This window comes from Alligator sinensis, unplaced genomic scaffold (genome assembly GCF_000455745.1).
Source record: "Alligator sinensis unplaced genomic scaffold, ASM45574v1 scaffold705_1, whole genome shotgun sequence".
Classification (NCBI taxonomy): domain Eukaryota; kingdom Metazoa; phylum Chordata; order Crocodylia; family Alligatoridae; genus Alligator; species Alligator sinensis.
This window is the reverse complement of record NW_005842663.1, coordinates 205,740-219,951: the sequence shown is the minus strand read 5'-3', so window position 1 is coordinate 219,951 and position 14,212 is coordinate 205,740. Positions and strand designations below refer to the sequence as shown.

The following is a 14,212-nucleotide window of genomic DNA, read 5'->3' as shown; positions in this document are numbered from 1 at the left end:
GCCGGCCCGTTGCTGCGGCCGAGCCCTGCAGTCACCGTCGTCTCGTTTCTCGGAGGTCCCAGCGCCGTCTGCTTGGGAGCTCGGCCTGGTGTTTGCCGGCAGAAAAGTCAGACCGCGGATTGCTAACCTAGTGGCACTGGTGGGCTGTGCGGGATCACCGAGAAGGATTGGCCTTTTGATTGCTCTTCCTATGTGGTCATTTTTTCTCAGCCAGTCTTTGCACATCTTTCCTGGCACCCAAGCATCCTTCTTTGACTCATGGGACATTGGCAGCAACTGGCCTTTCTCAAAACATCAGGCGCTTTCACTTTTTCCAATGGCCAGTGACTCATTTGTCATGGCCGTACATCCGTCTCCATGTCTCTTTTCAGGCTGTGCTTTCACATTCTTCCCAGAGAAGTGGAGATAAGTCTAACACGTGACAACGATTGTGATGTTTGTGTCTTGACCAACGATGCAAAGGTCTTTTTTTGTGTTTCTGTCGTTTACTGTTTGATCTTTAGTTGGTGTTTTATTGGATGTGGATTGTGAAGCTGGGGGGGGTGACCAACAGGGCTCACAGGCCGGATCCAGCCCGTTGAACATTTATATTTCGCCCACCAGTAGTGCAACGAGTTCCTAGAATCATAGAAAACGAGGATTGGAAGGACCTCAGGAAGTCATCTAGTTCAGCCGCCCTGCTCAAAGCAGGACCATGGGCCAGATCCGGCGGACGGACCCAATCTGACTAGGGATTTGCACAGCCCTACCCTGATCCCTCCACCCTGGGGCAGAGGTGGGGCAGAGTGGTCTTCTTCCCCTTTGCCCCACCCATCCAGATATGTGGGTGGGGCAAAGGGGAAGAAGGCAACCCAGCCCAGCCAGGTCTGGCCCAATCTGGACATGTGGGGGTGACCTGGCCTGGCCCTGATTCTGCTGTGTGGGCCATGGCCCAGGAGAGGCTGTATCTGGCTGCGTGGAGCTTCCACTACTTCCTGCTGCCAAGCTTTCTGACCCATGCGGGTCCCTGTGGGTTGGATGTCATTGCTCCATGGGCTGGATTTGACACATGGGCTGGAGGCTGAGCACCCCTATGCTAAGTAACTTAAGAATGGATACTTCTGGCAGTTTGCTCTAAACCACTGCATCAGTGAGTGAATGATTTCTTAGACCCCAGTGTCTAATGTGGGGAAAGTAGTTTGAGTTGACTTGTATTTTAAAGAGGGAGTTTTGGTGCCCTTAGTGTAAAGTGTTATTAAATCTTTTCTTTAAAAACAAACAAACAAAACCCAGCAACAACTACAGTGAAACCTGTCTGAAGATAGAATTACCCCAGGCTGGGAAGTTCTTGATGCTTTTTACAAGAGGAAGCAGAGCTGTGCTCACTCCCCCTGCTCTCTGATAGCCTACCCAGCAGCAAGCTGTCAGGGAGCACTGATCACCTATCAGTAAGACTGAAAATGGGGCAGAATTTCTGTCATGGCCAGCAGAACCCCAGCACTTATGGTCATGCTGCAGCTTCAAGCCTGGTGTTCTGGCTGTGGGCCAGGGCTCCTGCAGTGATGTCTGGGCTGCTAGGTGCAGAGCTTTTCACTCTGCAGCTAGAATTCTAGCAAAAGCTGGTATTCTGGCTCTGGGAATGGTCCCAATTCATGCAGGGCATGGCAGGGGCAGCTCTGATCCTGGCCTCCCCACTTTCCCCCACCATGCTGTGGAATGGTCTCAGTGTAGGGGCAAGGGGGCTAATGAGGGGTCTTTACCCTATGATCAGTTCCTGCCATGGCTGCTTGCCAGGAGTTCCCTGTGCTTGCAGGCTGCCCATCCCTGCTGCCACCCAGGGGCACCGGGGTCTGGGCTGCTGTGTTGTCACTAGCTTCTGCCAGGGTGGGGAAAAGGAGGCCTCCCCACCCAGGATCCTGGTGAGCCCTCTGCAGCTCCTGGTGGGCCTGCAGGCAACCCTCAACTGGGAAGTAGGTTTCTGATCCTGGGGCTACACACATGCCATTTAAAAAGTTTAGCAAGTGTACATGCATCCCCACCCTGGGAAGCCACTTCCTGATCCTGGAGCTGCTTTTTAGAGAGCTAGACAGGCAGCAAAGGGGACAGGGCAACATCATAAACCTGGGGCAGCTTGCAGGCTTCCCTGTCTACACTGCTGCTTGCAACATGGGTGGCAATGGCAAGCGAGAGCTGGAACCTACTAAATTTCTCTCTCATTCCTGTGTTAGATGATTTCTAGCTTTACAGTGTAAATAATTAATTCCCAGTAAGGCATGCTGGGGCCATAGAAATTTTATGTCTTGAGCATGTTTTCAGCTTTTACAGCTTCTGTAATAAGGCAGGTTTCATTGCATATATTTATTATTGGACAAGTCTCATACCAACTCAAGGTAGCTCTATTTTAGACATTATTTTGATAGATAAAGATGCTGTAATTACTTGAATGAATAGCAGTTGATCATAACTGGGATGGTACAATAGAGCTTCAAAAAGGTCATCTTTCCAAAGGCTGACAAAATTAGAAACACATTGATTGGGGAAAATACTTACAAAATATGGAGGAATATTGGGAGTTTTTAGATGGGAATTTAATAATCAAACTGCCACGATTGTCTAATTCGGAAAGATTACAGCCTTGGATGAGGTGATGGCAGCAGTTCAAACTTAAAAAGCAATATATATGAAACGTGTAACATAAAGAAAATAAGTATTATAATTTAAAAGTTAAATGGTATAGAAAATTGACCACGAGAGCTAAGACGTGGAAAAATCCCTGGTTGGCAGAACTTAAAAAAAATGAAAATTTTTCAAGTATATTAGGAAAAGATAAACTGTAGAGATGATGCATTCTCGTGATTAGAGGTGGTGAAACTATTAATTCTTCATGAAAGGCAGAAGTGTTCAATAAATATATGTTCTAGAACTCGAAAGAAAAAAAAGATTATGCGTTGTCAGGCAAAATAATAAAGCTGATAAAGGATTCTGTCAATTAAAAAAGATGGGAATATTATTAATACTGATCAACCTAGTTTTTGTATAAAATACTATTTTGTCAAAAAACCCAAACCAAACCGAATCCTACATTTGGTGAGGTGATTACATGGATGTAGTTTAGGGTATGAACAGGTGTCACATTTATTCTGGATCTGAAAAGTATTTACATGCCAATCCCACAACATTGCCCTTCTAATCATTTTAGTGAGCAGTATAATTCACTGCTGCTTCTCTGCCCGCAGGTGGCCAGCAAGAGCACACATCCCAGCACATGTTGATGTCAAGGTGATAGGTGCAGGGGGAGTCTGGGTTCTGGGGCCCTGCATCTCTGGCTGCTAACAGGCAAAACTCGTTACATAGGTGCTTGTGCAGTTGTCTGTCTTGGGGCATTGGGGTGAGGGAGACTGTTGCAGGCCTGGCTGCTAGGCCCTGCTGTGGCCATGAAGCCTGTCAGCTGTCAAGGAGATAGGTGCAGGGGAGTCTGGGTTCTGGGGCCCTGTACCTCTGGCTGCAGGCAGGCAAAACTTGTGACATGCGTGGGTGAGACTGTGTGTGTGTTCAGGTGTGGCCTTCCTGGCACTGGGGCCTCTGCACAACATGGCAGTGTGCCCCAGTGAGGCCTCCTCCTCCCCTACAGCCTCAGTCCAGTCCACCACTATAAACAGCAGCAGGTAAAAATAACGTAGTGACTCAGAAGTCAACACCATCTAAAGTAGTCAAACTGACCTGTCACAGAGCCTTTCTTTTATAAAGGGATTAACAGCAAGAAGTAAAGATATGTTGTGTTGGATATATGTTACTTGTATGTGATGGCTTATTTTGTGGTTTTATGTTTATATGTTTTATTATGAAAAAAACAAAATAGAGAAATATATCTTAGGAAGCTTTCAGGTTGAAAAACCCTTTGTCAGGCCTAGGAAGCACCTGCAGTTGGTGTGTCTGCTGGTCTTGGATGGAAGGAACAGTAAAGAAGCCAGAGGCTGGATGTAGCAGTGCAGGTAAAATTGCAGAGGTACCTGGGGAGTCAGATGTCCAGCAGATTGCAGTGTGTCTGAGTTCCACTGTGTATATTGAGTCAATGACTTTCTGTACCTACTACCTAGGAGGCTGATGAAGTGCAGTTGATAGGCCCAGCTTCGAAAAGTGGTTTGTACATTCAAACAAGCACCTAACCTCATCACCAGAACTGAAGCCAACTTCCTACAGTTCAAAACACAAAACCTGCCAACTGTCTCCAGTACCCCCACAAACTGCACACCAGAATCTATCAAAGACAACAATACCCATCTAGCCATGGGGGCACATTCCTCCCCCAAAAATGACTCTGCCTCCAGTCTCTCAGGACTGATCCTGAGAGGGAACAAATTACAAACCACTTTTCACAGCTGGGCCTATGAACTTCACTTCATCAACCTCCTAGGCACAGAAACTCATGGACTCGATATAGATTAGACAGTGGAATTCTGACACACTGCAAACTGCTGGACATCTGACTCCCCAGGTACCTCTCCACTTTTACCTGCTCTACAACACCCCCTGCCCCCACCCCAGCCTGTCCCTCACCCCCTGATGTCTCTCTTTCCATTTTCACAGACTGGCTTTCTTGCCTGCATTGCATGCCAGGCCAGCCTCTGGCTTCTTTACTATTCCTTCCATCCGGGCCCAGCACACACACAGCAGGTGCTGTCTCAGGCAGGCAAAGGGTTTTTCAGCCCAAAAGCTGGCATCCTAGGCAGCTAAGCTGAGCTTACCTGGAGCCTCACGACTCCACTGCAACCAGCAAGCCTCAGGCCTGTCAAATACATGGCAGACTTTGAACAAAACATTGCACATGGTAGTGTGACTTCCAAACAGCATGTGATGCTACTGTGTGAGTTTATGAATGGCCATCAAATTGATTGAGAGGAGATTTTGCATTACTTCGGGGTTTCGGGCATGCCTGCAATTCAGAGTTATAATTAAATTGGAGATTCCAGCAGTCTTTGTCTTTTTTGATTGTTATTATCAGTGGTATGTTTCAATTACAGAGTGCTTCCGTTCACTGTTAATGACTGTGCATATGCTAACTATCTGTTTTAGAAGCACCTGACTGGAATGACTGACTGGATTACAGGATACAGTGGATTATTCCAGATGACCTTGGGCCAAGGAAAGTGGGAAAGGAAGCTCTATAGTACTTCTCAGGTAGAATGTTTCATTACTCTATGCAACCTCTCTCTGAAATAACAATAGTTTGTGATGGTCATTAAATATTTTTAAAAGTTTGGAATTACTTGATCCTAATGACTTCTGCAATAAAGTGCTTACGCTATACTTTTAACAAATTAATAACATTATGCATAATAGTTTTGCTCTCAGCAAATGAATATAGCTTAGCTTAACAGGATAGATTTACTTATGTGAAGGCCTCAGGCAGGTCTATGGCCTGACACTGACCTTAACTTATATTAAAAAAAAAAAAAAAAAGAAATAGGATGCCTTTCAGTACATGCATTGTATATTAGTGGTATATGCATTTATGATGTGAATTGATGGAACATTAATTTTTTTTAAAGGCGGTATGTGAAATAATATACTTGAATGTATGCTATCTACAGAGGGAGGGAAGCACTCTTTACAAGTTTTGCTATTTGGGCATCCAGAGAGAGAGAGGAAAAAAAATCTTGAAAAGCTGAGGTGGTACAACCTCCACAAGTAAGAGATCAAAATAGCTGGACTGTTCTTGTGCCTACTTCTTCTTCCTCATGGCAATGCTTTTGTTCAAACCATAGAATCATAGAAAATTAGGGTTGGAAGGGACCTTAGGAGGTCATTTAGTCCAACCGCCTGTTCAAAACAGGACTGTCTCTAACTAGATCATTCCAGCCAGGGCTCTGTCGAGCTGGGTGTTAAAAACCTCCAAGGATGGAGATTCCACTGTCTCTCTAGGTAAAAACTGTTCCAGTGTTTCACCATCCTCCTACTGAGAGGTTTTCCTAATATCCAACCTAAGTCTCCCTTGCTGCAACTTGAGACCATTGCTCTTTGTTCTGTTGTCTGTTACCACTGAGAACAGCTTAGCTCCATCTTTAGAACCCCCACTTCAGGTAGTTAAAGGCTGCTATCAAATCCCCACTCTGTCTTCACTTTTGCAGACTAAATAAGTCCAGTTCCATCACTCTCTCCTCAGAAGTCATGTGCCCCAGCTGCCTCACCATTTTTGTTGCCATCAGCTGGACTCTCTCCAACTTGTCCATATCCTTTCTATGTGAGGGGGCTGGGGCACGTGACTGGGCACAGTACTGCAGATGTGGCCTCATCAGTGGAGACTAAAGCAGAATAATTACTTCTCTCGGTCTGCTGGCAACACTCCTACTAATGCAGTCCAGTATGCTGTTAGCCTTCTTGGCAACAAGGGCACACTGCTAACTTATATCCATCCTATTGTCCACTGTACCCCCCAGCTCCTCTTCTGCAGAGCTGCTGCTTAGCCAGTCAGTCCCAAGGCTATGGTGGTCCATGGGATTCTTCTGTCCTAAGTGCAGGACTTTGCACTTGTCCTCATTGACCTCATGAGATTTCTTTTGGCCCAATCCTCCAATTTGTCTAGGTCACTCTGAATCCTAGCCATACCATCCATTGTATCTACTGCATCCCCTAGCTTCGTATCATCTGTGAACTTGCTTAGGGTGTAATCCATCCCATCTTTTTAGTCATTGATGAAAATATTGAAAAACTGGCTCCAGGACCAACCCTTGGGGCACTCTAATTGATACTGCCTGCCAACTAGACATTGAGCCATTGGTTACTACCTGTTGAGCCTGATGATCCAGTCAGCTTTCTGTCCACCTAACAGTCCATTCATGTAACCCATACTTCCTCAGCTTGCTTGCAAGAATGCTGTGGGAGACTATATCACAAGCCTTACTAAAGTCAAGATGTATCCACTGCTTTTCCTGCATCCACAGAGCCAATTACCTCAGAAGGCAGTCAGGTTGGTCAGTGTCACGGCACAGGGTCCTGCCGGATGGCCGTGATCTCCCCAAGACTCCCTTACTGTGCCAAGTTGGCCCAATGGGCACCCTCGATTCTCTCCTGCCACATCTTTGTTGGTAAATATATATTAGGGAGGCTGCCTTTACATCTTCTTGGACATGGTTTTGCTGTACTCTGACGCTGTGGGCTCCTGGACTCCCTGTGGGTCCCATTCTGCAATGAGTGTTTCGGGGCACCCTAGCCTTATGGGCTATGCATGGCTCCAACCACCCTTTTACCATGCCCCAAGCCTCGCAGCTGGGACTGACATTGTTTGGTTTGGGCCTTGTTATAATTTGGCCCCCTGGTCCTCCCTGGGCTCTCCGCAGCCCTGTCTCGCACTGCGCCTTCACTGGCGCTCGGGCTCTCCGCAGCCCTGTCTCTACGCCTCCCTGGCGTTCGGGCTCTCCGCAGCCCTGTCTCACTCTGCTCCTCTCTAGCACCTGGGCTTTCTACAGCCCTGCAAAGTGCTGCGCCCTCTCTGGCGCCGGGGTCGGTGCACCCCGCAAAATGCTGCGCCGTCTCTGGCGCCGGGGTCCCCATGCTGCCGTGGGTCCCCTATGAGGCCACCTCCTTCCCCTAATAGCCTCACCCAAACCATCGGTTTTAAACAGCAAACAAAACACAAGCCCCTGGGCTATAACATAAATTCAAGCCACCCGGCTATAACATCTTTCAAGCCACACCGGGGTGCTCCGTTCCTCAACAATATCAGAGGCTGTACCTGCAGTCAGGCCTCTCCCCTTTGGGGGCTCTGGGAGAGCTCCTTGGCTGCTGACAGGGAACAGCCATCCGGCCTCAGCCCTGGGGTTTATGTGAGCTAGGCCCTGCCCCTTCTGGTCAGCTGACCGCTGGCAGGTGTGGGTCACTACCTCGCTTTGGTTGCCCTGGTAACCAGCATCTTGGGCTCCCCACTCACTGCCAGGGCTTTTCCCCTAGCAGTTTCCACTCTTCAAAGGAGCAGGGCACCTAAGTGCTCTGTGACAGTCCGGCATTACTTGCCCTTGGTTAATCCATGCTGACTAGTCCTGATCATTTTCTTCTCCCACAAAGTGCTTAGAAATGGATTCTTTGAGGATGTGCTCCATGATTTTTCTGGGAACTGAGGTGAGGCTGACTGGTCTCTAGTTCCCTGGATCTTCCTTCTTCCCTTTCTGAAAGATGGGCACTGTATTTGCCATTTTCCAGTAGTCTGGGACCTCTCCTGTTCACCACACGTTTTCAAGGATAATGGCCAGCAGCTTTGCAATCACGTCAGCCAACTCTGTTAGCACCCTTGGGTGCATTGCATCTGGCCCCATGGACTTGTATATGTCCAGCTTTTCTAGATAGTCCCTAACCTGTTGTTCCACCTCTGTTGACTGCTTACCTTCTCCCCAAACTATGCTGCCTGGTGCAGTAGTCTGGGATCTGACCTTCCCTGTGAAGACTGAGGTAAAAAAGGCATTGAATACTTCAGCCTTTTCCTCATCATCTGTCACAATCCTTGTCTCCCCCACTGAGTAAGAAACCCATACTTTTTCTGACCTTCCTCTTGTTGCTAACATACTCATAGAAACACTTCTTACCTTTTCAAGTCTCTTGCTAGCTGCAGTTCCAATTACACTGGCTTTCCTGATTTCATCCCTTCGTGCCTGAGCAATATTCTTATACTCCTCCCTTGTCATCTATCCAGGCTTCCACTTCTTGTGTCTTTTTTGTGTTTAAGCTCACCAAAGAGTTCTCTGCTAAGCCAAGCTGGTTGCCTGCCATATTTGCTTTTCTTCCTGCACATCAGGATGGCTTGTTTCTATGCCCTCAGCAAGGGTTCTTTAAAATACAACCAGCTCTCCTGGTCTTCTTTGCCCCTCAGACTGGCCTGCTAGGGGATGCTGCTCATCAGTTCCCTGAGGGAGTCAAAGTCTGCTTTTCTGAAGTCTAGGGTCCATACTCTGTTGCTCTTCTTTCTTCCTTTTGTCAGGATCCTGAACTCAATTATCTCGTGGTCACTGCTGCCCAACTTGCCAACTTCTACATCCCCCACCAATTCTTCCCTATTTGTGAGCAGCAGATCGAGAAGAGCACAGTCCCTAGTTGGTCCCTCCAACACTTGCACCAGGAAGTTTTCTTCAGTGCTCTCCACAAACTTCCTGGGTTTCCTGTGCACTGCTGTATTGCCTTTCCAGCAGATGCCAGGGTGACTAAAGTCCCGCATGAGAACCAGGGGCGGTGATCTGGAGACAACTTCCACTAATTGTCTGAAGAAAGCCTTATCTACCTCATCCTCCTGGTCTGGTGGTCTGTAGCAGACACCTGCCACGACATCACCCTTGTTGCTCTCCCCTCTAATCTTAACCCAGCGACTTTCAATGGGCCTATCTTCAGTTTAATACTGGAGCTCTGAGCAGTCATAAAGCTGTTGCACTCAGGAGCCAATGCCTGTCCCATTAAACTTGCATATGAATATGTTGCAAAATATGTAAATGGAGGATTCTGTAATATCTATTGATAAACAGGTGAGTGAATGCCTGAGCAAGTGGTTGTTCATAAATTGTCCAGGCAGAATTATATGCATCCTGTTTTATTTTATAAATTCAGTAGAACAATGGTTCTTAACCTTTGGTACCTTTATGTACCCCCTGCTGATCGACATGGCAAAAGCTAAACTGGAAGTGCCACCATGGCACTTACGGTTTCACTGCCATGAGCCAAGTCCCACTTTCTCCACCGTGGCCGGGGGAAAGCAACCTGCGCGGGGCCTCCCTCCCTATCCCCCGGCACACTGCTGGGGAGTGAAAGCCCTGGTGCACCAGGCATGAAGGGAGGGGCAACGGCCAGAACTTCTGGCCTGAGCAGGCAAAGACCAAAATGCAGCACCTGCATACCCCCTGCCCGTGTCTCGTGTACCCCCAGGGGTATGCGTACCACAGGTTGAGAAACACTGTACTAGAAGAAGAACAATAAGGAACATAAGCTCATTTAGTCTGACCTCTCTTGTAGCATAATTCATCAAGTTTTGCCTAGCCACCCCAAGTTGTATTTACACCAAATATTTTATTCCTCAAAAAAACTAAAATAAATGTCAAATGGGAATTGGGTAACAATGTTACGGAACTATTGACAGTCATTTTTGAAAAATCTGGCAACTTGGATTGGAAAACTAGGGGAGGGAGCTAATGCAGTGCCCAGCACAGCAGAAAATTAGGTTTCCCAGGATGGCAACCTGTTACAAAATCCTTGCCATTAAGACACCCCTCCACATCCTCCAAAATCCTTTCTTCACTGTAGCAGGAACAACAAGCAACTTAACCTGTACCCTTGGTTTCTCATAAATATCTGTTTAGAAGGAAGATGAACTTGTGTGAAGGAAGGCATGGGGTGTCTTAATGTATGTGGGGATGTCAGGGGTACTAGATGAATGGGGGGGATGTGAGCTTGAACAACATCTTTTTTCACTTTTTTTTTTTTTTCCTTCTTTGTCACTCTTACCAGAGGCACACAACTGGTCAATTCCAACTGACTAAAGTTCAAGGTGGATTGATGCAAACCAACAGTGCAATTACACAGCAAAGCAGAATACTTCACAACACGAATAAGGTTAGAACAGCTTAATACTTATTTCTTACCAGAGGCCCCATTTTTGCTAGTCCCTGTACAGACATGTAATGTATGTGATTATTTAAAAGGGTCTGGGAGATGGTAGAAATATGAAATGTTGTAGCATGTAGTTTATAACAGACCATGCCTTTTAATTAGAGCTGTTAGACTTCCTTCCAGGGGATAAAGTACTAACAGAACAAAGTCCACCCCATATTTGGAGATGGATTCCTTCTAGTATAGGTCATGTAAGGCCTGGCTAGGAAAGGGGGAAATGATAACAAAGAGCAGATGTTCCCTTCTCACTGTCACAGAAAGAGAGACAGAAATGGTGTCCCTCCATTGAAAGTTATAAGATGATGTTCCCTCCATGTTATGGGGGATGATGTAAGACAGCAGTTTTAATATCCATTCAGTACTGTTGCACAGAATGTTTAATAGTTGTAACTAAGTATGTTGTGCTGTAAACATTGTATATAGTGTTGACTAGTACTGTCTTGTTTCCTTGTGGCCCCTCATATCTGTTTGCTGTGTCTGCTGTGGCCTCTTGTCTTATACTGATTGCAGACTCTTCGGGGTAAGGGCCATCCTTATTTGAGTTTGTATTGTGCTTATTGCAATAGGGGTGTGGTCCTTGATGAAGACCCTTGGTGCTACTTAAATATTTGATAGTTCTGATCCAGTGAGTTCACAGGCTTGGGGATCAATAAAATTCATATATCAGACAGAATAACAGCAGTTGCAGCTTGCTATTTTGCTTGGCCAGATAGCAGTATTTTGTAGATATGGCATAGTTAAGTTTTAAAATATGTATTTGAAAGAGGAAAATGGAAGTCTCTCTACATATTTTAACGTGGAGTGTTTTCCCCCTAGATGTGAGGAAAAGTTCAAATGAAATAAATGAAAAGTGTGGGAGAAATAGACCACTACTATTGCAACTATAGCCTACCATATATCTAGAATTTTCCTCTGTAGATCTTCAGGTGCTTTCCAAAAGATATTTGTATCGTATCCTCATTTTACAAATAAGAATCCCAAAGCAGAGCTGATGTGACTTGCCCAAAGTTACTCTGCAATCCAGGGATAGTGTTTAGTATGGAATCCAAGAACCCTAGCAGATGTTCATTTAAATGTGCCATGAGATCTGATCCCCGATCTCAGTAATCACACATGCACAATTCACACGTGCATGACAAAAGGTGTGATTTTGGGGATTGAGGATACTTGCCAGCATAGGGAAGCCCAGGATTATGATCCCAGGCTCCCCCTGCACCAGCAAGTTGAAAGCTGGTTGCTCACAGGTATGGGGCCCCAGGGCCAACAATCTGTTGGCCTGGCAGGTACTGCCCTGGGGCTGGTTCCAGACAGTGGTATGGTCCCCTTCCCAAACCTACGATCAGTTCATTGTTGACCCAGCTACATGTTCAATAGAAGGTGCCATACAAACCAACCATAAAAATGCTCTATATTATATGTGGAACAATTTTATGGCTGGTTTGCCGTTATATGGTGTTGTAAACTGGCTACACGTGTAGCACCCTTGCCATCTATGTCGTGGTTTATGTGTAGTTTGATGTCGTAACGTGTAGATTGCCCAAGTCACCTAAATCCTAGCACTGAGCTACTTCTTAGCTAACCAAGTGTGATATCATTTGCAGAGCCAAGTTTTGTAGTCCAACAGGGTGATAAGGGTATAGCAGGTACTGAAAGGCTTAAGCATGGAGATGGTCAAGGCAGGGACAAAAAGCTTACCGGAGGAAAATGAAGAGACAGATAGCATGGGCAGAGCAGTGAGCCATGGCAATGGTGTGGTTGCAAGGGCTCTTTTTAGCATCATCAGCTCAGTCCTTGTATGAGAGAGTCTATTTGCTGGAGGAGGTGGAATAATGCTGCCATCTCCACTAACACTATTTTAGAGTTTATCTGTTTAGGACCTGCTTTGGATTGTTCTAGAAGGTTGGTTTGAACTTCACATCATGTAACTCAAAATGTAGTTGAAAATGACAGGCAAGCTAAGTATCTACTATACAGTGATTTCCTTCTCTCCCCCCGCCCCGGATCAGAAACACCTATTACATCTATATTTTGAAGCAGTGGTGCTCAGTTTCCAACCCATAGGCTGGATCTGGCTCATGGAACCATATCCTCCTCCTCATGGGTCTGAAATTTGGCGGTTGGGGGACTGATAGCAGAATTAATTGCTCCCGGAACTAGGGCAATTAATGCTACCACTGCTTACCTGCTGCCAAATTTTTGGGCCTGTGGGGAGCCTTGCAGTCTGGATGACATGGTGCTGTGAAACCAACTGTGCTGGTATATAGTCACTCTTTGGCTGGATCTAGTGCTTAGGCTTGCACCAACACGTTGGATTGCACCATGGGCCATCATTATGCGGTGACATTGTGCTGAACCAGGTCCACGGACAAACCGCATGCATGGCATATAACCCACAGACTAGCCCCATGCCATACATTCCGCCTGTGGTGCTGAAGAAGTTGAACGCCACTATTTTTAAAGGGTTCAAGAAAAGGATGTGGATTCCACAGGTTTTAGGATGCCATGTTACACAATGCTATTTTAAATGGGCGTAAGGGGAGCAAGTATTCAGGAAACAAAAATGGTAATTACTTTAGCTGAGACTTGAACTAAGGGTCTGGATGAAAGCCTTAATAGTTTGAACAGAGAAAATGAATGATCTTTCAGTTGTAGTCTCTCCTTTCCAGTCATGGTGGAAAAATGGTTTTAAATTAATTGTGAGCACTGATTGGTGGTTTTCAAGTAGTATTGTCAAAACAAGGAGACTTAACTGCTCTGGGTTGTATTCAGACAAGGTTCCTTGGGTGAATCTGATATCTTTTATTAGACCAACCCAAATGGTTGGAGAATAGTTATTAAGCAAGCTTTCGGGTTCAAAAACCCTTCGTCAGGCTAAGGAAGTTTCAGCAGTTGGTGTGTGCTCTTCTGGGATGAAATAAAAAATAAAGAAGCCAGCGGCTGGGCTGGTATGCATACAAGACAGGTAGTCAGTGAAAATGTAGATTGAGGAGTCAATGGGTGAAAGACAGGAGGGGGGTGGGGGAGAGAGAGAAGGGGTATGAAAGTGGAGAGATACCGGGGGAGTCAGATGTCAGGCAGGTTATAATGTGTCATAAATCCAGTGTCTATATTTAGTCCATGATTTTTAGTATCCAGGAGGTTGATGAAGTAGAGTTCATAGGCTCGTCTCTGGGAAGTGTTTTGTAAGTTTTGTTTGAGGATCAGGACTGAGAGATTGGAGAGAGTGGTTTTCTTGTGAGAAATGTGCCCCCACATTTGTCTTTGATAGCTTTCCGGTGTGTGTTCATTGTGGTGCGCAGTTGTTGTTTGGTCTCTCCTACGTATTTTCCATCAGGGCATTTGGTGCATTGGATGAGGTATATTACATTCCTGGAGGTGCAGCTGTAAGATCCAGGGATGCTGATGGCTCTGTTGTGGGGTGTTTCTGCATGGATGCCAGATAACAGAGCTTTTGCTGTATCTATATATTCTGGCATTTGATTATGGTTTTTTTTCTCATGGAAAATCAGAGCTCCTGCTGCCCCCCTCACTTAGCAGGACGTGGGTCCAGCTGTGTTTGCCCCCCCACACACTGCTTTGTGGTGCTGCGCAG

The 14,212-nt window shown here is 46.1% G+C and overlaps 1 protein-coding gene across 1 annotated transcript in view; it reads left to right on the top strand.

Annotated features, from left to right (window-relative positions):
• The first annotated feature begins 11 nt into the window (after positions 1-11).
• LOC102383391 (ubiquinol-cytochrome-c reductase complex assembly factor 1) overlaps positions 12-14,212 on the top strand; it is a 143,347-nt gene continuing 129,146 nt past the window's right edge. Inside the window, exons 1-3 of the mRNA XM_025215731.1 lie at positions 12-462; positions 5,053-5,157; positions 10,459-10,563. Coding sequence (XP_025071516.1) covers positions 358-462; positions 5,053-5,157; positions 10,459-10,563 — 315 coding nt within the window. The 5' untranslated portion in view covers positions 12-357. The remainder of the gene's footprint in view (positions 463-5,052; positions 5,158-10,458; positions 10,564-14,212) is intronic.